General features: G+C 32.2%; 1 protein-coding gene across 1 annotated transcript in view; it reads left to right on the forward strand.

Annotated features, from left to right (window-relative positions):
* Window positions 1–24,991, forward strand: part of LOC126776450 (neuroligin-4, Y-linked) — a 115,843-nt gene that overhangs the window by 47,657 nt on the left and 43,195 nt on the right. Inside the window, exons 2-3 of the mRNA XM_050498976.1 lie at window positions 10,732–11,282; window positions 23,085–23,240. Coding sequence (XP_050354933.1) covers window positions 10,832–11,282; window positions 23,085–23,240 — 607 coding nt within the window. The 5' untranslated portion in view covers window positions 10,732–10,831. The remainder of the gene's footprint in view (window positions 1–10,731; window positions 11,283–23,084; window positions 23,241–24,991) is intronic.

Below are 24,991 nucleotides of genomic sequence, written 5' to 3' on the forward strand. Positions count from 1 at the left end.
GCAACTAATTTCTGCCCGGACAACATAGATTGCGCATATTGTATTCATCACAAAACAACTCACGCTCACAAAATCATCGTGCATTATTAGCGATGTAATTAACAACGTCAGATATAGTGAAAGGTTTGCGAGTTACGCGCTTAATTCCAGCAGTTGTAATGCAAATGACATCAGCGCGGTTGAACGGATAGCGTTTGAATGCGCTTATGCGTTTAATAAACATGAGATTCATCGCTCATCCCAGACATCATTTATCAATCGTATAGACTATTTGACTTTCATTTCAATCGTTTCAGAACGTTTTGAAATGACTTTTGAATTTTTATCGAGTTTATAAGGCTGATGCTTTTTTTTACGATTTATTACTTGATTGAAGAAATATTGAACATTACATTTTGAATTGAATAAGTCATGATTGTCGTTGTTATACAATATTACTGATGAGATAATTCAGTGGTTAGAGCACGGAGTCTGAAGGCTATATTAACTTAGCCTTTGTTTTGACAATAATAAAGTAAATAAGAATATTCTAACATACAATGTCAGCAATTTGAACGCCAAACTTAACGAACAATAAATTTTATAACTCGACCATAGCGAGTTCTATCAAGTCCGGAATTTGTAAATATAAATCATTTAACTCCATATAGTTTTTTTATTTATTCACAAAAAACGCTATATCATATAGAAAACGGGACCAAACTGAATATTTATCGTGATAAAAATTAAATTTTATGAATATGGATCAATTGAAAGTTCCGTAATTACAAAGAGACAACAACGGATAACATACCTTTTAATAAATTGAAGGTCTATAAAATATGTATATATATATAATTATGGCGTAGTGTTTATATATTCACGGTCAACTGCGTTGAAACATTTATACCTTTGAATGCCAAAGAGTGAAAAAAAAAACATTTCTTAAAAATATAATCTCGTCCAATCGCTTCGACAAGTGACGAGAGATTTGGTTAATTTATAAATATTTTTTCGCCAATCCGTCTATATGACGATGCTCTAAAAATAAGTCTTATGTAAATCAACTTCTAAGGAGGTTGAAAGACACTGCCAGTGAAGTAGGCTAAGTGCTACTGCGGGCAACGGCTGATATCCACATAAATCAAATCCTGAGTTAATTATATTGTTTCAGATTTTTCCCACGAATAATAATTTGAGAAAAACCTACTATTTTTTATAGAATAGGTAGGCGGACGAGCATATGGTCCACCTGATGGTAAGTGGTCACCAACGCCCATAGACATTAGCATTGTAAGAAATATTAACCGTCGCTTCGCCAATGCACCACCAATCTTGAGAACTAAGATGTTATATCCCTTGTGCCTGTAATTACACTGGGTCACTCACCCTTCTAACTGGACTACAAAAATACCAAGTACTGCTGTTTTCCGGTAGAATATCTGATGAGTGGGTGGTATCTACGCAGACGATCTTGCACAAAGCCCTACCACCAGTAGACCTACTAATTAGAAAGCTTAATTAAATGAATATAAAAGCAATTAAATGAACCGATGGAAAAGTGTTACAATCGTATAAGTTCTTCTCCGTAAAATAAACAGACGAATAATCCTGACCTGCAAGCTTTCAATTTATTTTAATCTTGGGCAAATCAAATGTGAATACTGTCAAAACTTTAGAAATGTAACGGACTGATTCATGTGTAAATAAAAACCGATTAAACATTGGTACGAAATGTACCAGCGACATATGACCGCTTTATCAACGGGATTAATTTCTTTTGTTCTGCGGATAGACGCGGCTTTGAATTGAAAGTTCGATCGTTTTTAAATATAAAAGCTTTTTTATCTGATTCGTTTTTTATTTGAAGAATTATCGTATTAATATTAAAACTGGGTTAAATATATATTTATAAAGGTTATGTGTGAGTTCTTAAGCTTTAAAATCTTTGCGAATGCGATGACCGACATTTATGTAGATCGGAGAGGTCACCAGATCTTCCTATAAAGCATCCGCTGCCTCTCTCGTAATATTTCGCATATATTCGTCGTAACTCACACATATAAATGAAAGAAGGTTATCTCGCTCTGCCCGTTATTACCCAGAGAAATAGAAAAGGATCTTATAAATAGACGAAACTTCAATTCAACATCAAGGATATTCACTGCCATTTCGCTTGACCACAATCATACCTGATATTAATAAATTACACAGCTTTAGCTAGAATGCGCATCTCTAAAATATGCCTATTGACTCTTGCCTGGTAGATATCCGGATAATTCTGCTCAGGATACAAAGAAACCGGAAGGATATTCCACAACTGGGCTGTGCGCATGAGGAAGTAAAACGCTTCGTGCGAATGAGTGGAATGTCGATATATCGATGACATTATTTATTATACATATATAATATATATACATAAATAATATATGCGTCTGTATATAATTATAAGTCTGTACAGCTTACCTTAGTAGTTCCTTAAAAACTAGTAAATACTTTAGTGTATTAGTTAGATAATAGAATTGAAATTTCGATCAAAGCAACAAAGAGCAACGTGACCCATTTATTTTTTAACCCTTTTAGTGGACTGTATGGATCCTAACTATCGTAACTAATATTATAAATGCGAAAGTAAGTTTGTTTGTTACGCTTACACGTTTTAACTAGTCAACCTATCATCATGAAATGCAAACACGTTATATACATAACACCTACCTAACTTGCCTCCCTCTTCCTTACACGCATGAAGCTGAAGACTTAAGCCAGTATGTGTAAATGTATAGACGTACATACATACAAGAAAAGATACCAAATATTTCTTATTTAAAAAAGGTATCTTATACGTTACAGCGTTCTGTCGAACATGCGTAAGGTTTTTTTATACACGCACGACCAAATCAAGAATATTATGTACATAATAGAAACAAAAAACGTGACGTTCGTCCGTGCGTATCCTCTTGATGAAATCTCTGATAAATTGTAGTTTTTCTCTTTTATTTTGTATTACATTTATTTTGTTCCCATATCACTCGTACTCGATAAATCTTTTAAAAGATTCAATGATATTTTTTTCTTTGTATTCTTTCGCGAAATTCTACTTGTTCTTTAGTCACTCCATTTATTTGTTAATAACTGTGTCGTGAAGACATATTACGACTGTTTTTTATTTAATTTATTTATATAAAAGACTCGTAGGTTCAAGTTAGTTAGGTAAGAATGTTCGAAGGATTTATTTGTTTAGTCCTGATTCTATGAGGGAAAAGCATCTCGCCTTCCTGTCATCAATGAAGGCAACAAGATGGAATTTTATGTTTTAGGTTTTTATCTTGCAATAATAATTCGTAGGTTGTTTTGTGTATATATATATTATTTATGTCTTAGTATATAATTATATATATTATATAATACCAGCTTACTGTACCGACTTCGCACAGGTCAAATAAGGCTATAAATAAAATGTTTATATCGTAATACATGATATATATAATATATATATATATATATATATATATATATATATATATATATATATATATATATATATTTACCATAGTTGTCTGGTTATATAAATATATATATATATATATATATTTATATAACCAGACAACTGATATACTACATATACTACTTTTCTGATGTAAATATAAACTTATATAGATAATAACACCTGTTCGTGTTCATATTCATGCACACAAATGTCTGTCCTAGGTGGGAATGGAATTCACAACTTTGGGCGTGACAAGCAAGTGTCAAATTAATAAGTAACATGTATCAGTAATACTAATTCTCTGAAAAACTATCAAATGGATTTTCATATAGCTTTCACCACTAAACAGAGTGATTCATGAGGAAAGTTTTAGTGTATAATTCACGAATATTTTGTGTAAATTGTCGGAAGTGTGACGATTGCTGAAGATGTCGAAAAAAATCATGACACTGGGAGCTTAACTGGCGTGCGCCGCGTATACCAATATATCATGTAACAGTAACAGTAACAGCCTGTGAATGTCCCACTGCTGGGCTAAGGCCTCCTCTCCCTTTTGAGGAGAAGGTTTGGAGCTTATTCCACCACACTGCTCCAATGCGGGTTGGTAGAATACACATGTGGGATAATTTCAATGAAATTAGACACATGCAGGCTTCCTCACGATGTTTTCCATGACCGTCAAGCACGAAATGAATTATAATCACAAATTAAGCACATGACAATTCGTTGGTTAAGATTCACGCGTTATAACCACTAGGCCATCTCCGCTTATATATATCGACTTTATTACTATTTATAATAATAATTATACTAAATATATATGTTATTTTATTAATGTTGAATTATATCAATGACCATTTACTTTTACGTTTCACATTTGCATATGTCGTCTAATCAAAATTGAAATCGAATGGTAATTCTTATAGACAATATTAAATTGAGTATTTTTTTTTATAGAATAGGAAGGCGGACGAGCATATGGGCAACCTGATGGTAAGTGGTCACCAACGCCCATAGACATTGGCATGTCAGAAATGTTAACCATCGCTTACATCACCAATGCGCCACCAACCTTGGGAACTAAGATGTTATGTCCCTTGTGCCTGTAATTACACTGGCTCACTCACCCTTCAAACTGGAACACAACAATACCAAGTACTACTGTTTTGCGGTAGAATATCTGATGAGTGGGTGGTACCTACCCAGACGAGCTTGCACGTAGCTCTACCACCAGTAAAAAGCTCTAACACCAGTATAGTATAAACATTATACAGCGTTTATAATGTAAATTATACAAGAAAAACACAGATATTATGGTAGGTTTTTCTTTACAATTAATTTGTTATACTGTTATTTTTTTGGTAAAGTGAACGTAATAAAAGTTAGAAATAATTATCCATGTGGCTGCAATATACCGGGTCACTGGGGATCCCTATCAGAATAAACCAACGTTGCAGTAGTTTGTTACGTATTGAAACATTGCTGTTTGGCAATAGGTATTTAATTAGATAGGCTCCGCTGAGCTCCACCGCTAATACCTTTCCGTTCTCTCGTATCAAATAATTTTCTATAATAAATCATTGTAATCACATAATATGTAATATTAATCATATATGTTTAATTTTATATATATTTACATATATGTAATGTAATGTTGCCAGCCAGAAACGGAAGGATATATCTTGGTTTAAGATTCAAGGCAAAAAAATATATAAATAATAATAAATGGGTTTCAACATCAAAAGAGATCAACAACAAAAGAGATTATTAAAAAAAATGGGGTAACTTTACATAAATCCTGACCTCAAGCCGCTTCAGTGGAAGTTGGTAAATACAGATGTGCGTATGTGTGATCACGACGTTTTGCCTTACCGTTGATCGAAGATAAAATCGTGGATGCTACACGGATGAAAACATCGAATGCCTGTATGATTCGAATGAAGTTCTGCCAAATGTGTATCCTTTTATTGAAACTACGTGGCGAATTAAGCTCCAAACCTTCTCGTCAATAGAAGACATTTACAGGCTGTTACTATGTACTAAATTTTGCGTTACATAAATAACTATGTTTTATGATATCGGTGACAGCGAAGACGCATTGGGAACACTGGTGAACAGGGAAAAATGATAAAATAATATGACATATGATAAAATGGCAATCCATAATAGAGATGCCCGATTATGGCAAGACTGGTCGAATACCATACAGATCAGATAACTCCAGAAACCACGAAGATAACCAACACCACTTCAAGGAAGTCAACTGGCACACATTCTGAGTCATTGAAATAGTCTTGACTCCATGACGTCAAAACTTTTTAATTCTGAAACTAATAGTAATAAATTTGCAGATTGCATATACATTAAAATAACTTTATTATAAATTAAAGATAAAATGCACCAAAGGCACGGAAAACACGTCTTTGGAGATACTACTACTATTACTACTACTACAAGAAAAAAACACATGTACTACTACAAAATAATTTGACTGTAATTTTTAAATAATGGTACCGATGCCTATATAAAACGCGTGAATCTTAACCGATGATTGTGGGTTCAAACCCGGGCAAGCACCACTGAATTTTCAAATGCTTAATTTGTGTTTATAATTCATCTCGTGCTGACGGTGAAGGAAAACATCGTTTGGAAACCTGCATGTGTCTAATTTCATTGAAATTCTGCCACATATGTATTCTGCCAACCCGCATTGGTGCAGCGTGGTGGAAAAAGCTCCAAACCTTCTCCTCAAAAGGGAGAGGAGGCCTTAGCTCAACAGTGGGATATTAACAGGCTGTTACTGTACTGTATGCCTTATAAGATGTTATCATAATGAGTTTGTGACTTATTTGGATTTTATTTAAGATATAATACATAAGGGTATACGATAAAATCCAAAGTATTTCGCTACGAGCGAAAATCCAGGATTATATCGCATTACAGTTCCACTCATTTGTTTGTCCGTCCATACAATAAATATTCAGAAATCCTATCTACAACTTTATGTCCGCATTCGAGAGTTACAAGATTCCTTTGTAAGGACGTTTTACGACAGTGTATGTTTATCTGAGTTAAATTTATTGCGCCAATAACTCGAAATGTCGATGTGTGGAATTCTCGCGTCTTATCTTTGAACACACACATGCAGAATTCTTTGTATTGTATACGACGAAAGCAAAATAAAGTCTGAGAATTAATACGTCATTGAAGTTCCTAAATTGTTTTTCTCTTGGTTTATTATGATTGTATTTTACAAATTAACAATAAGTCTATTACAGTTTTGATATCAACAATCAAGTTTTCTTGTATTGACCAGAGTGTGCTAAAATTTATAGCATGTGTACACGTAACCGACTAACACGTATATAGGCTTTATTGGTAAACCACGGCTAACCGGAGTTACTAGCTGGATGACCGACTATGGCAGCGCTATAGGAATAAACCGACAGGGAAATATATTGGATACGGATGAACTACCAAGATGACGAATAGCATATGATTGTAGAATAATGTGTGGATATCTTCATGTTTAATTATAAGTGCGATACTTTACGTCAGTGTGAAAAGTTTATTTTTATTATACAAATATATTTTTGTTTTTTCTTTTTTAAATAATCATAAAAAATATCACTTTACAAGCAGCCGTATTAAACTATACTTATTATTATTTTGAAAGCTAATTTGACCAAATTTAAGCTGAGTCAAATTTGAGTCGTTTGAACTCTCGCGGCCTTAAGTAATTACCAAGTAATAATTATTCAGTTACGCAGGAGATATTATAGTGCACAAGTGTGTGCGCAAGCACTCTCTATTCCCTAACATGCATAATCCGATGGAATGGCAATCCGACACGACCAGAAAGAGTTCAAGTGCAGGACCAACGGCTTTACTTGCTTTCCGAGGCAATTGAGTATACACACTTCCAACTTCCAGACTCCAGGCTGCTACTGAGAATTTTCTGACAGAAAAACCTAAAAACATTTTATTGGCCCGACTTGCGAATTGAACCCAGGACAAGCCACTAGACCAACAAGGCGGTCAATCACTAAGTAATCACTTGCTAAACAAAATGTATAAGTGAGGGTAAGGTGGAGCTTAGATCATTATCAATCTAAGACTGATTGAAAGCCGAAAAATATTTAGATAATTCATGTCAGTGAAGACAAAACAATAAGGAAGTTTTAATCAACAAACCACATTGTAGCTGCGTTGTGCAATTATAAAAAGATGTATTTTCCATTTATTAATAAAAATCAAATAATAATCTCATTCATAATGGAAAAACTTTTCAAGCGTAAATATAAAGTAATAGTTTAACGTCACACATTTACTTTACAAAGATTTTACTTCTAAAATGTCTAAAAATGTTCTTATAAATCTGATATTTAAAATGTTGCGAGAAAAATGTTTTTAAAACTTCAATATTTCAAGCCAGGAGCTTAGTCGCCTTTCATGGTGTGTTTTCGATGATAAATAGTGCATATATTTACCGTTACAAGAGACAGGTCAACTGAGCGTGAAAAATACATGGCCATATCTGGCCCAGATAGTCCACGGAATTTTACATTTTAAAATGATTTTTAATTATTTGTTTCAATCTTCTGGGTATTCTTGTTATTTATTATATACTTTTCTGCAAGATATATAAATCTCGTAAACACCAAACATACTCAAACTCTATTAGCTTACTAATAGCCATTGAAGCGTTCTAATATCCTTCCTTGGAAGCCTTTGTGCAGAACCGACTGGGTAGGTACCACTCGCTTCTTATATTGTAACGCCAAGCAGTAATGCTTAGTATGGTTGTATTCCGTTTTTAAGGATGACCGAGATAGACTAAACACAGGCACGGACATAATAACCATCTTAGTTCCCAATGTCAAAAAAATACTATTAATGTTCACCTAATCACCCTTATCAGATTAACCGGATAGAACTGTTATACTGTCGGTTTTTGTATATAAAAAAATATACTTCAATCATAAGACATTCTTCATACATTTTTACATTTACAATTATATTTATTGTTAAATTATTACAGCTCGTTTGTACCTATTTTATGATGTTATTTATTTGAAATATATCCTATGACATTCTCTTATTCTATTTTCAAATTGCTATAATTCAAAAAATTCAACCTCCCACATATGTTACTATATTATACAATATTATTATATTGTCATCCGAGATATCATATTTGACTGCTTCGTTATTATAGTGGCTTATATTATACTTTTATAAAATACGTTTTTAAAATATTTATAATGTACCAAGACATATTTTTTAAATAAGAGCAGTATCTACATCCTGTACACTGTCCCGCTTCAAGTATAAATTAATAAATAATAGAATACCTTACCAAGTTTTTACTAGTAGGACTTTGTGCAAGCTCGTCTGGGTAGGTACCACCCACTCTTCAGATATTTTACCGTAAAACAGTAGTACTTGGTATTGTTGTGTTCCAGTTTGACGGGTGAGTGAGCCAGTTTAAGTACAGGCACAAGGGACATAGCGTCTTAGTTCCCAAGGTTGGTGGCGCATTGGCGCATTTCTTACGAAGCCAATGTATATGGGCGTTGAGGACCACTTTAAGTGGTCCATATGCTCGTCCGCCTACCTTTTCTATAAAAAAGGTACTGCCCATCAGCATCATATTATATTGTGTCAGTATTAATATTAAATACATCATAATTGAAATTAAGAAGTCCTTTAATTAAAAGATACCTGTAATAGACCTATTCAAAGGCAATATCTATTGATCTTTAGTACAAAGACATTCCTCAATTAAATTCCTTGTTATAGTGATACATAAATATATTACTTAGTACAGTACAGGAGCAGCCTGTTAATGTCCCATTGCTGGGCTAAGGCCTCCTCTCCCTTTTGAGGAGAAGGTTTGGAGCTTATTCCACCACGCTGCTCCAATGGGGGTTGGTAGAATACACATGTGGCATAATTTTAATGAAATTAGACACATGCAGGTTTCCTCACGATGTTTTCCTTTACCATCAAGCACGAGATGAATTATAATCACAAAGTAAGCACATGAAAATTCAGTGGGTTTGAACCCACGATTGTCGGTTAAGATTCACGCGTTCTAACAACTAGGCCATCTCGGCTTTTTCATATCACTTAAATATATTTTAATTACAACATGGTTATTATAAAAACTATATTGATACGTCAAACAAAACATTTTATTATTATTGTGAGCAAAAACAGACATGTTTGATATGAATTTCAAGTAAGTCACCGTTGCTCATAAAGACTAGCACTGTGAGAAACACACACTGTTTCATCAAGGTCAATGTGGTATCCCTGTTATTATGTCTTGTCCTTGTAATTAATTGTAGATAATTAACTTATCCTTCAAACCCGGAGTATAATAGTATTAAGTGATTGTTATATTTTTACCTGCATCAAAGCCACACTTTAGTTAGAAGATATTCTATATGAAGTATTTACAAATACCTAATGTTTTGTATTCACTTCATTTAGATTGAATATTGTTTAATAGAGCTTAAATGGCAAAGGTAAGAAAATGTGAAACGTAACGTAAGATGTGTTCAAACTATTTTGATTGTACTGTTTATATCTGATTGTATGTGACATCGCATATTTAGGCCATCTCAACCCAACCGATTGAGCAGAGACTTTGCAAACATCGCTAGTGACAAAACTGACTTGATTACTTTTAATCGCTATATGTATATATATGTATATGTATACATATTATTTAATTAAGATTGTGGTCATATTTTCCGTTTATAAAACAGAAACCTTAAATAAAACATAAGGCAAATATTTTGAAACATTCATTCGGCTTGCTCGATCCCCTCTTGACAGTTTTATGTTATTCCGAATTGTACATTTTCGTTTTGAGGTCGCAACGCGGAAACAAGACCTACCTACATGCGATGGATTTCGAAAGCAATTTGACATGAAAGTGGGTCGCAACATGATGGCTGAATGTTTCAGAAATGCATGCAAAGAGCTAAATATTCTTTTGAGTCCTAAAATGTTTTTAAGCTAAACAAATTTAACCGTTACATTTTGTCTGCCGTACATTGCCTCCACTTCTGTAATCCGATTTCTAAATTAAGCTAACGAGCGTACTATATATGCTTCAAACAAGGGAACCTTAAAGAACGAGCAGAGGTTATCACAGAAACTCATTAAACGTAATGTTAACAATGAATATAAAAGCTCCTATCCAATTGTCATCCTATTTATTCAATGGGATAAAGATTTCCATTTTGTTTCAGATAAAGCGGTAAATGGTCCGGCGAGGGAAGACCAAATTGCAAAATGGTAGACTTATAGCACCAGACACCATAATTTACCTCAAACGAAGTAAGCGAAAAGATGTTAATGTTGATCATAGTCCACTTCATCACGCTTCCCGCACTGACCACGAAAACTGTCAGAGGCGATACAGTAATGGAAGACAAAAATCTACCGCTTATCAGCTCAAGAGTTGTACGAACTAAATATGGTGATATCAGAGGTTTCATTGTAACACCTGAATCGAGGTATCTGGAGCCAGTGGAAGTATTTCGAGGTATCCCGTATGCGTCACCACCTGTTGGTTCCTTGAGATTCATGCCGCCAGTTTCTGGAGCGCAATGGTCTGGTGTCAAAATCGCTGAAGAATTTAGTCCTGTCTGTCCTCAAGTTTTGCCTGATATTAGAAATGAAACCGCTGTTCTAAAAAGAATATCTAAAGGACGATTGGAATATTTGAAAAGAATTTTACCATTCTTGACGAATCAGTCGGAAGATTGTCTATACTTGAATATCTACGCTCCTGCACAAGGTAACTATGTTATTAAATTAAACTTATTTTAAATTAAAATATACAGCCGAATATCTAAGCGACTATTGGTACTAGTATTTCAGTAATTAGCCAATTAAATAAAAAATAAATACTATAACGGTAAAGGTAGAAAGTTACGTACGTATGTTTGTATATAATATTCAATAAATTCTCATGATTCTTTAATTGGTCTTAATTTTATAATTAATTTGAATAAAGGTAAGCGTGTGTAACACAAAATTATGCACACACACGTAAATTACAAATAAAAATCATCTGAATGTATTTTAATCGTCTGAATCAATATAGCTAAAAGTATTATTAGGAATCTGATTTGTAATTGCAAAAGGGCAAAGCGTTGAGTTGAAATAATTTTCAAAGCAATTTTGTCGTTGGAGGAAAATCATATTATTTGATTGGAGCGTGAATGATCGGAGAATTTGATGGTATTAAATAGGACCGGATGTGTTTTCTCATAATTTTTGGACGGCAAATTAGATTTTTGATAAAAATGGTAAAGCTGCATAACCGCTATATTAATTGAATTTTAGTATCGAATTATACATTTATTTTATTAACTAATTACAACTAACGTATCCGACAAAAGTTTGTATTTAAAACGTTTATAGTCCTTGTATATAAAGAAAATATTATGCTAGAAATTTTTAACGAACTATATACTAAAACCATAACACGAACATTTTATAAATCGAACTCAAAAGTCTCAATTTTTATCAATTATATTCCATTCATAATTTAAAAAAATATTTTTTTTTCTATCACAAATGTATATAAACTTTTATATCGTTATTTGCAACATGATGTAAAATCTACGTAGCTTGACTCTCTGGTTTTGACTTTTGATTTTGCTTTTTAGTCCAGCATAATTTTCAATCCAGCCAGGAGACTAGAGGAAAGGGTGTTTCTCCTCCATAATCAATCCCTGTGGCTTGTAAACCCTTTCTAAGAAAACCATCGATACTAATCATCCGAATACTATGCATGATACGTCAATTACAAACACCACATATGCACCAAATAAAAGCAACAAAAGGTTTCCAAAAATAGGAGCTCGCTTAGCGTTCTCCAATATTACGTCGAAATGCCATGAATACGTTTCAACGTGCGCGTATTTTTGCCTTTTTTTAACGTACGTTCTGTAACGGTGTACTTTTTTTCGATTGATGTAAAAGATCACGTTGTGCTATGAATTCGACGGAATGAAAAAATATTTTCAGAAGACTGGTGAATAGTGAAATGTCATTTATCAAATATTTATTGATCGACTATTCAATACAGCAATATTGTTTGTTGAAATGCACATATCGATGTTTGAGATTAAAAGATAGCAAATTTAATCGTTTGTGAGCAGAGTTGGTTCAAGGTCAAACTTAAATGAAGATTGTAGATTGAAACCCGGGCAATACTATTGAGATTTCATATACTTCATTATAATTATAATTCATCCGTTTATAGCCGAGACGGTCCAATGGTTAGAACGCATGAATCTTAACCGATGACCGTGGGTTCAAACCCGAGCAAGGACTACTAAATTTTCATGTGCTTAATTTGTGTTTGTAATTCGTCTCGTTCTTGACGGTGAAAGACAACATTGTGAGGAAACCTGAATTTGCCTCATTTCACTTAAATTCTGCCACATTTGTATTCCACCAACTCGCATTGGAGCAGCGTGGTGGAATAAGCTCCAAACCTTCTCCTCAAAGAGAGAGGAGGCCCAGCAGTGGGAATGGTAACTATAATTCATAAATTAGTATTTATAATTCATCTGATACTCGGCAGTGAAGGAAAACTGTTATGTTTTCGATTATTTTCTTCCGTTTGTGTATCAACTGAGTTTATTTGAACGCAATGTCGGAAATATCTCCAAATCTTCTCCTCAAAAGGAGCTCAGGCCTTAGCTGAACGGCTTTAAAAATGGTACTAAATGTAATAAGTCTACTTCAACAGAACAAAAATTCTCTTTAAAACCGTATAAAACCATATCTTGTGACTGAAAATGATCACGACTTTAGATACAGTACCCTTTATACAAAAACGGCCTTTTCAATAACCCATGTCTAGACGAGTATGGCGTGTTGTTTGTATATTTTAACAAAGGTTCAATAGCTTAATAGTAGCCTAGCCGACTACCGACTCGCGATGTCGTAGATCCCCACCATTTTTGCTTTTCATACTCCCCTATTATTATTCGTAATGCATAATGCCTTCCAGAAATTGATTTTAATTATTAAGTCGATGTTTTCATGTTATGATATGAATTGGTAGTTAAAATTAGAAAAGTTGTTTTCAAATAAAAAAAAAGGTTTTTTTTTAATTTTATTTTTTAATAATGTTAATAATATATAGTATCTTGTTAATTAAGAAGCTTCTCATAATAACTAAAACTCCACTAAAACTCCAACGAAAAGATCTGGCAAAAACTTCGTAGGTAGTTATTTTTTTCATAAACTATTTAAAATGTAATAAATAAAGACAGGAATTTGAAAATCGTTTTTGTTTTTTTGTTTATGTGATTTATTTCAAGAACTATGAATTTGTATTTGATTATATAGAGGTCTTCATCATGCAGAAGCGATGCTTTCACGATGCAGCGGTTTCCTAATTGTCTTAAAGGTCTTACAGAAACTCTTGCCAATAAAGTTAATGGTATTTTGTAATGAAATCAGGCCTCGATTCACTCAAATAATTAATTTATTTTTATCATTATAAGAAACATCACGTTGAAATGAAATCTAAGAGTTCTCTGATCAGCAATGGGACCAACAAATTCTTGTTTTTACAGCGTTGATTAAAAAATGCCATAAGGAAGGCAGAACTTTTTAAAATATTTAATGAATCTGAAAACGTAAATTAAATCACAAATAATCAAGACTAATAAATAATCAATCATTAATTTTTATTTTTATTTTAATTATAGAATATATGAATAAAATAAGTGATTAATAATTCTAACAATTAAATTGACATTTTAACAATTTTGTTGTATATCAAGACCTTGAATTGAATAAAATATCTACAAAAACGTTCAATGTAAAAATCAAACAAAAACACCAGAAAATGGTATTTTCAAGCCTTTTTGTTAGATATACATAAAAATCAGGTACATAAATACATATACGTAACTTACATATATACGTCATGTATTTCCACAATTTCAATTCAAATCAAGGACAATTTGTAAAAATTTTAATTTCCAATCCTTTGTAAATATTAATACAAGCAACTTATATAAAAATGTACATTTAATTGTTATTTAATTACTTAATTGAGTTTTATTATAAATATCCATATAATTTATTGTTACCAACTAAAAATTCGCTAAAAGAAAGAATTAATATTAGAATTAAAATAACCTTCGGATAAAATACCAATCAACTATAAAAACAAACCCTTATATCTAAAAAACCAAATCACGGATTGGAAGCCGCGTCTATCCGCAAAATAATAAAAATTAATCCCGTTGATAAAGCGGTCATATGTCGTTGGTGTTTACATTTCGAATTTTATCCGATTTAATTTACACATCAACCATGTTCGTGATTTCTTTTATTTATTTTTTACATAGTAAGTAACAGCCTGTAAATGTCCCACTGCTGGGCTAAGGCCTCCTCTCCCTTTTTGAGAAGAAGGTTTGGAGCTTATTCCACCACGCTGCTCCAATGCAGGTTGGTGGAATACACATGTGGCAGAATTTCGATGAAATTAGACACATGCAAGTTTGCACTGAGCCATCCATTTTACATGAAATAAAGATTATTAGTTTAGAATTATAAAGTCTTGAGGGACACATAGTATTGTATGAAATAATTTGTTATTCATCGTAAACAACAATAGTTAAAAAATTAATAAATAGTTAAATATTTTTTTATATAATAATTATGTGTGACTACAATTAAACAACAATCCGTTGATATTCAAAAAAATCAAATACGTGTCATGATTTTTTTTAGTATAGGAAGGCATACGAGCATATAGGCCACCTGATGGTAAGTGTACCAGCACACCAATATCAAGTACTGCTGTTTAGCGGTAGAATATTTGATGAGTGTGTGTTATCTACCCAGACGAGCTTGCAAAAAGTCCTACCACCATTAATTTATTTGAGTTTTCGCGGTAGGCCTGTGGTTATAATGTTACGCTCTGTAAATTTTGTATTGACTTTTGGCTACTGACCTACTTGGCTCGTGTGACTTTTGCTTGATTAATGGAAACGCATTCAGTATGTTTGCCGATTTGTAAATGATGTTTTCAACTCTGATTTTCCATTACTTTATGTATTAAGGTTTTGGTCGGCTTTCATTCGTCCTTTCGATTTGTATAATGTGGTGTTTGAGGGACTTTTTATTGTAGGGTATAATAATAAGACCCTTTTTACAAAAAAAATTAACTTTAATTTAACCTTAGTTCCTGCAATAGGGCATTGATGACTGTAAGGCATAGTTATAATTTCTTACTACCAATGGACAGCTGTGACCACCTACCATCAGGTGGCCCATATGCCAGACTATCTACCTGTTTTAAAATAAAAAATATATTTTAGGTCTATATATAACAAACGTATTACATTGAATATAGCTGCAGCTGTACAAAAACTTATAACTTAGTGCATAAATAAAACCCATATAAAAACTGAACAAAAATTTCATCCCCGCCTGTTTAACTTCGAGAAGTTTAAATTTAAATATTTGATGGATTAAATCAAGAAAGTTTAATCGTAAAACATCTGTATACCTGCCAAGTATTGTAAAGTTCGCAAAAAACGAGTTCTATCCCCTATCTGTTTTCTTTAAAACGTGTTCTCGACAAAAACTTGATTTATTTCACGATCCATCATGGCCGCGATAAGGCACCAAGTCTTGCCAATTCTGAACCTCTGCTAGATACGGAGCTCTCCTTTTTGTTACGGCCCGCATTTGAATGGGAGATACGAACTTCGGATCCCTATATGTTTTCAATTCTTTTCACTTGAAATAAAGAAGTAATTACTGAATTACCTGTATTTTGTTACTATTAATGCTAATATATTACGGCTTTGTAATATATTAGCATCAATAGTTGTTGATTTTTACGAATGTATAAGTAAGAGCGATCATTATCAGTGTCTGTATCCGGCAGATAAAATCTTTGATGCGGAGTATAAATAGTTCAAAATAATAAGTGATATTGACTCGTCTCATCGATAGACGTAACTAAGGCACACAATTTGCATAGCACCACCATTCCAAAAATTCCTGAGCGAAAGTAACTTATGTTACAAGAACGTATTTAGGTCGTTATTTTCATTTCGTACAGCTTGCTCTTCTTTCATTTTTCTTGTCTGGCCCCAAAGCGGTCAAACTTTCGATATATGATATTATACTAATTACTATATATGAACATATGTATATTATTGAGAATTAATTATAAATATTTATTACTACTAAACATGTACACATTTTTCGACCTCTCTCGCAGAAATCATTGGAAGAATTTTAATGAAAGCCCCCGAGTTTCATTGTGTCGTTAATAATGTCTCCCACGCCTAATCTTTCGAAACAGGCTTATACAAATACTTGGCCATAACTTTGCGTGGATAAATTTAAGGTTTAATTCTGTTATATTTTTAAATATATTAAAGGATATTGTATGAAAATATAAAAGTTACGTTATAACTTTTCCTTCAGAGATTTGTACTAGAAGTTTGTTATATAATGAATATGCTTATAATTACTGTTTTTAAGCTCACTTGGTCATTAATTAAATAATATAATTTATTAAACTCATTATGGTTAAGATTATAAAAATAATTCAATCATTCACATTTGAGGGAATATTCTTAAGTTTTTAATTCTGATTAAAATAGCAATCTAATTTATGTAAGAAATGGACATTAAATATTTCAATGCATGTCAGTATTTAATATCTCACTTTAATGTAAACCCTCTATCACGTACATATAAGCAGCAACGTACTGACCACGTTTCATCGCATTATTGCACATTTGAACGAGATGCCTTAGTGTAATTAAATTAATGGATTTTAGCAAAATGTTATTATTTTGCTAAAATCCATTAATCCTTCTGACCAATATCCGTCACGACAGCCAAGCCAGACTGCGCAGGGCATATTATAGAGACAAGTGTGTGCGCAAACGACAGATGCATTTCTATTCCCTTACACTCATAACCCGATGGGAAAGAAATTTAGGTGCAGAACCAACGGTTTTACGTGCTTCACGAGGCACGAGAATGAACACATTTCTAACTTTCAAACTCTGGACTGCTACTAGTCCTGACCTCGGGATTCAGCCATAACTAAATATCATAAGCATTAATCTGAGTAAGCATCAATGAGTTTTAACTTATTTATATTAAAAAATCAGATAACATAATTATCAACACAAGTGAAATAATGTCATTAACTTAGTAATCATAGACTAATAAGATTCCAGTATCACACAACCACCTATTATGAACACTTTATATACAATATGTTAGAGAAACTTGCATTACCATTTTTTCATAGTCAACGACTTTGTTCCACATTTCAATAATCAGATAAGCCTCTTAAATACGCATATAGTGACCGTCCGTCTCTTTATTGGTTAGAGAATAGTCGTAAAAATAATATATCGATATTACTTGGATTGGGCCACTCTTTCGACAAACAACGGTAAAGGTTACTGCTTTAGGCTGAGTTTATTTTATCAAGTTTTATGAACTTGTTCGTGTAATGACTTTTGCAATATTTATTCATACTTTGTTATGGTAAGTCTAAAAGTAAAAACAAACTAACTCTTTGCTCTATTTATAAGGCTGAAGACCCAGAATTCCGTTCTATGATCAAATTTAGGTTTTCTGGCAAGAAATTCTTAGTAGGAGCCGAAGATTTCAATTAAAATTGTCTTCAAAATTTCATAAATGTTTATTTAAGTCGTCAAGAGTAAGTATCATCGTTGACATTTTTATAAATTCATTATCTTAAAATCTAGGCAAGAATCATGGAGTCTTCAAATGACAGTGAAACATATTTATCTTCTCGTTATAAAACATTGTCAACAACTTGACATATTGTTTATATAGAAAATTCAAAGTGAAATAGCACGTTAGATTAATTTCCATATAGTCTTAGGAACATTATGAAATCAAATAATTCTTTATTCAAGTAGACTTATATAAGGGTATTTTTCATTTTATTGCGTTATATTAAGGGTCTTGATATAGTATTGAATTAAATATAAAACTACCATCGGTTTGAAATGTAGATTCTACCGAAATTCTACTTGCACCGTAACGCCTGACACAGTTACTTATGATGTCATCTATTTATCTAAAACCAAATTAAAGAATGCTCATAAATTTATTTTAGCTTTTCGCCGTCCACTGCTGGACGAAAGCCTCCCCCATAGAACGCCAACCATCCCGATCTTGGGCAGCCCGCATTCATCCCGTACCTGCCACCTTTTTCAAAGCGTCCACCTTACTGCAGGGCGTCCTACACTACGTTTGCCCTAAATGTAGTAATGTTTGCATTTTATTAAATGTCAAAAACATCGAATGAAAATGTTCTATCAAAAAGTATTAAAACTTTAATGATACGCGTGCAAAATACAAAAACATAGTTGCAAAATATATCCGCTAAAGTTCCGTATAAAAAGTATTTGTTATACTAGTTTTCCAATATGTGTCCAGATATTAGTTGGAGTGGTGTTACAAGTTTCGTTGTACACATAAATCGTGTTCCATCTAGTTTTATTGTTCATCCATTATTGCTTTTGACAGATACGAAAAATCGTTGATGACTGTTTCCAAGTATGCTGACATAAAATAACTTTGGATATCAAAGTTCTTGGGCGCGTTTCGTATGATAGTGGAATTTGAGTAATATGTTTTTTTTTTGTATTTTGTTTTTGAAGTAAAAACTTCTTTAGTTGTGCTGGCTTATCTTAGGGGATAGACAATTAGATAGTAAGGGGATAGTGGCTTCGCGTCACCGACATGCTAATGTTAATATAATGAAATCGTTGTAAGTACAAATAATTTAAGTATTGCGGAAATTATTGAGGATAATAATGGTTGAAATTTATGTAAATAATAACAGTATGTACAAATAATATAAGTGTATTTTGACTATTATTTATATAAATTTAGCTGTATTAATATTTTGTACCAAGCTTGCAACATGCTGTGTAGTTTGATGAATAAAAAGCTATATAATAAAAAAGAATTGAATTATTACTTGGAGTGACAATAGATGTGGAAATTGGGCAAATATATTTAACAGTTTCAAGTCATCACTTCTATCGGCCCTATGACTGCCTGTTTTTTTTTTTGTTACTAATAAAACTCACTTAAACCTAATAGATAATGTAAGCAATATAAAACTCACAGGTAATGAGCTGCCAACCACGCGAACTAAATGTTATGTCCTTTCTGCTTCGTCATTAAACTAACTGACTTACTATTAAAATCGGAACATATCAATGCAAATTATACCACTATGTTGATCTTGGAATAATAGTTCAAATACATTTTTAAAACATGTAATTTTGCCTGGTTCATTTTTCGCGCAATCAGAATTGCTATTCAACGGAAAATTTATACAAAATGTTAACATTATTGCCACCGTTCTACTTGGTCATAATTTGTACTATAGCTATTCTTAATATGACTGCCTCATTGGCCTAGTGGCTTGATGTAAGGCTGCAGACCTGGAGGTCCTGGGTTCAATTCCCAGGGCCAATAAAAAGTTATTGGGTTTTTCTGTTTGAACATTCTCAGTAGCAGCTCGGAAAGCACGTAAAGCGGGTGGTCCTGCGTCTGAACTCTTTCCGGTCGTGTGGGATTGCCGTCCCATCGTATTATGATAGTTAGGGAATAGAGAATGCACCTGTGTTTGTGCACTATAATATCTATCTCTTGAGATTGGCCGCCGTGGCCAAAATAGGTCTGGAGGACATTATTATTATTTTTCTTAATATACATTTGCATAAATGTAAATAATTATTATGTAAATATAAATTATAAAATTTTATATTTTAATTTGCCTCCTTTTTTATTAATAGAGCGTTTATCGAATAAGTTAAAACTCTTTAGTAGAAAAATGTAAGTCGGTTCGAATGTTGTTTTTTTTCATAACGATGTAGGTTTGAAATATAATAATAATATACACACATACATAACCGATAAAATAATAAATATTCAAGCTAGAACCTTGAAAAGCAAATGATTAATTCAATAAAAAATCTTACTTTGCTTAATTATAAATGAAAAAGTATCAAATGTATGTTATATTGTAAAATGTTGCAGTGAATTATTAATTGAAGTATTTATTTAATAGCCTTAATTTGATCGCGGAGCGTATTATGAAATGTTAACAGGACAGAAGAGCACTTGAATACGTTTTGGTTTAAATGCTATTCGTTTATAATTTAGATTCTTCAACAATTTTTTTTTAGAAGGAATACTAATACTATGAATGCCTGTGTCTTTTTAAGAAACTACTAATGTACCTATTAAGCGTACTATAATAATATACTTCTATTATGTTTCATAACTTATTATATTTGAGCAATTATGTCGATAGGAGATTGAAGCAATTTTCCGTTGATGGTATAAAGATTGATGTGAGAATAGCCCACGTTTTAATAACAAGTACAAAAAATTATAGATTTCGTAAGCTTATAATCCTTACAAAATTATAAAAGTGAAAATTTGTTCATTTGTTACGCTTTTATGTCTTAACTACACCGTTGATCATCGTGAAATTTTACATATACGTTGTCAGAGGTACATAAAAGGACATAGATAGAGAACACCCTTACGCGGGTAAAGTCGCGTGCGGAAACTAGTTAATTAAAACATACTTCATTTGTCACTTTTATTGTTCTTATTGTCTTCACCTATTATAAATCTATTTTATTACATATATTATATATATATTATATATACATTTCCTTACACATATCACTGCACTATAGCCTCTATCGCACAGATACGACTGAAGTTATGTCAAATTTCAAGATAAATTACGTATGTACGATCCGAAGTTAGTGTACGGAAGACAACTAACTACAAATACAAAATTAAAGAGCACAATAGTGTGAGCAAACACTCCGCTATTCCGTAATTCTCGTGTCACATAATCCGACAAGATAACAATCGGACAGGAACCACGGAAGATTCGCTGTTTTACGTGGGTGCCTTTTTTATGAGAAACGATAATATCGCATCGCGAACTCCAGCTGGCTAATGAGAATATAATGTCAGAAAATAGGTTAAGGTGATATATGAATTAATAATTCTCCTCAAAAAGGGAAGAGGAGGCCTTAGCCCAGCAGTGGGACATTTACAGGCTGTTTACTTACTATATATAAATTAATAAATATGTTTAAATATTTATTGATAATAATGTGCAAGCACTATTGCAAAAGGTCGCATTATGTGCAATAACATGTATTAGAGCTTAGGTTCTCAACTAGCGGAGTGAAACAATACAGAGTAAATAACTCGAAATATAACACGGTTAAAAAATGTGGAGATACAATTATTGATATATGATTAATAAAATAAAGTAAGTAACATACGACTTTTTTCATTATGAGTACATTAAAGATATTTCTAATATTTTTATACACATTTAATATAAGACTGAATATATTCATTTAAGTAAGTTAAGCCAATAATATGACATAAGTTCATAAAAATAAGCTGATTGCACATGTTCTGGTCGTTCGCTTAGATTAAGTATTAAGCGCTAGAAGACATAAATGTAGATAAAACATAAAAAGTGTGACCGTACTCGCGAATGATGGCCGCAGGACGCCATTTTATTAAAGCTTCCATTTAACGAAATGGCGTCATACGCCCGCCATTTTCTTTTTATATTGTTGGACATTGGCGAAGTGATTTAGGGATATTACTTTTTGAAATTGTAATTCTCTTTATCGTCACTAGCTTATCCGCAAAGACGTTCCGCGCCTTGTTAGTTAAGACGTTTTTCCTATGAAGCTTAATTTAATATGTGCGTAAATAGAAAGTGACAGGGCGAGGGGTATCTCAATTACATCAAAGTGATGTCAACTGCGCCTGACGTTTTGTAGTAATTGATTTATATGATAATATTATTTTAGAAACTTGTAATAATAAGTGTGTTCGAAGTGAATAATATAACAGACGATTAATTATTAAATCGAATGAAATATAATATGAATCTTAGATGGGCTGGAATTTTTTATGGACTTATAGACAGCATATTATTTTTTTAACTGACATTTGTTGACCATCTAATTCAATCGATTGGTCTCTTATACGTACTATACGATGTATTTGTATTTATTATAATTATTTTTGTTTGTATTTGTCTAGTTTTTAAAATCTTTCGCATTATTTTTTTTACATTAATGTGTGGGAAAACATTATTATTAATTCTTTAATTATATCTACCAAAAAGTAAAGTACTTACCATTTATTCTTCAGTTATTAGACTGTGAAATAAAGCGTATGTAACAAAATAGATAATCAGGCAAGACATTTTACATCCGATAGTAATGTTGAAATCTTAATTTATATTTCCTACAGTGAAAATATTTGTAAGCTGAGTTAACCACAAAGAGTAAATAAAAACATCAACTTCTTAATTAAGGCCTCTTTAGGATGTTATTATTTACCCTGTTTTTAAGATAATTCTGTCAGATTAATGAGCCAATATTTTTTATTGCGCAAAATTAATCAAACACCCTTCTTAATTAATTCGTCTTATTTTGTCGTTAAAACACTTTAATTAAATATTTGCTTCTTCCAGCAGGAGTACGTGATGCTGTAGCAAGATATCCAGTTCTGGTGTTCGTCCACGGAGAAAGTTATGAATGGAGTTCTGGAAATCCATACGATGGGACCGTCCTCGCATCCCACGCGGGTCTCGTGGTTGTAACTATCAATTATAGACTTGGTATACTGGGTATGTATTTTAATTTAATTATAACACGGAGAAAATTATATGTCATGGGTTATTATATACGAATGTCAGCTTTAATATTATTGTAATAGAAGCCATAATTTATTAATTTCTGTGACGATGGCGCAGTGATTAATGCGTGTGACGTCAGCGTCACGTATTTAATTACAGTTCATAATATTCACATTGCATTTCAACTTAAATTAACTATTTATTAATTAAATTTATAGCTCTATAACAGAAAAGCCTCTTATCGATGAATTATTAAACTTAGGTTGATAAAATTTGTTATTCAACTTATATATATATATATATATATATATATATATATATATATATATATATATATATATATTATTTACTAGAATATTCCTTTAACTTACACGTCTGTTAAAACTCGTAAAACTTTTCTTGTTTTATACTTATTATCACGTGATTAGGTTTTGATTTTTTGAAGTGCGTTAAACGAAATGTCAATCGAGTTACAGTGTAATTATATATAACTATGTGTGACGTTTGAGGGATACATTCCTGGTGAAGAAGTGTTTTACACGCGACTTCGCTCGCATCAGAGTTCAGAATTGCTAATTACCATAGTTCTTTCTTCATATATTAATAAGTTTCATACAAAATTTCATACCCTTTATCACTACCATAGGAGTTAAATCTTCAAAAATCCTTCCTTAGCGTTAACCTAATGAATAAAAAGAAACTCGTTAACAAAGTTTTATAGTGCTAGCCCTATTAGTTTGGTTTTTCTGTCGGTCGGTAGGTAGCTTTTATATATATATTTATTTATATATAGGGAACCAATATAACATGCACTTAAAAAGCAGTACTCAAGGCTTAAATTAATAGATTTTAAAGATTACTACGATATGGGCATATTAACAGAAAGATTACAAATAACAAAAATAAGATAAAAAGCAAACCGTGTAGTATTTAGGGCGTGACCGTGAACAGGATTAGCGTCATATTGTGACGTTAACGTAGGAATCATGTTTTTTATTTATTATAAGTACACGGCAAATGGGTCACCACTACCCGTAACGGTTTTAAGAAATATTAACCAATCCTTACATCGCCAATGCGCCACTTGGGAATCATAAGTATGTCTCTAGTGCCTGTCACACTGACTCACTCACCATTTAAACTTGATTACAAAAACAATAAGAAGTGCTATTGAGTCGCAGGTGATAAATAGGTATTTCATTTATAAGTTATACTGTTTAATTTGCTTTGTAAAATACTATTTTCATAAGCAAAATTACATGCGTTATCATACATACATGTGAATAGATTCTTTAATTACAATATAGCGTGATTGAGCCCCATAATATTACGAGTCAGTTTATTATTGTAATCACGAAGCTACGAACCCTACCAAATGTTTGCACACGATAAGTCGTGTAGTTTACGAGACATGCGTATGTCTCTAATTTTGTTCTCATAGCCCATATTGTCTATTTACTTATATATTATGCAAATGAAAAGTTGGTTAGTGCCAAATCTTATACATTGCATTATGAAATGACATCTCTTTTGATGTTTATTTTTGTTACGAATATAAACGGGAACTTAATTCTTCTGTAAACGTATTTAATAAGTTGTGATGTTTATCTTATTATGTTTTATATTATTTTATTTATTTAGGATCACCAACGTGACATACAGTAATAATTGCAAATTAATAGTTTACAAATAAATATGAATGAATATTAAAGAAAATGGTTTAAGGATAAGGTTGCCATACT

The sequence above is a fragment of the Nymphalis io genome, chromosome 2 (assembly GCF_905147045.1).
Source record: "Nymphalis io chromosome 2, ilAglIoxx1.1, whole genome shotgun sequence".
Taxonomy (NCBI): Eukaryota; Metazoa; Arthropoda; class Insecta; order Lepidoptera; family Nymphalidae; genus Nymphalis; species Nymphalis io.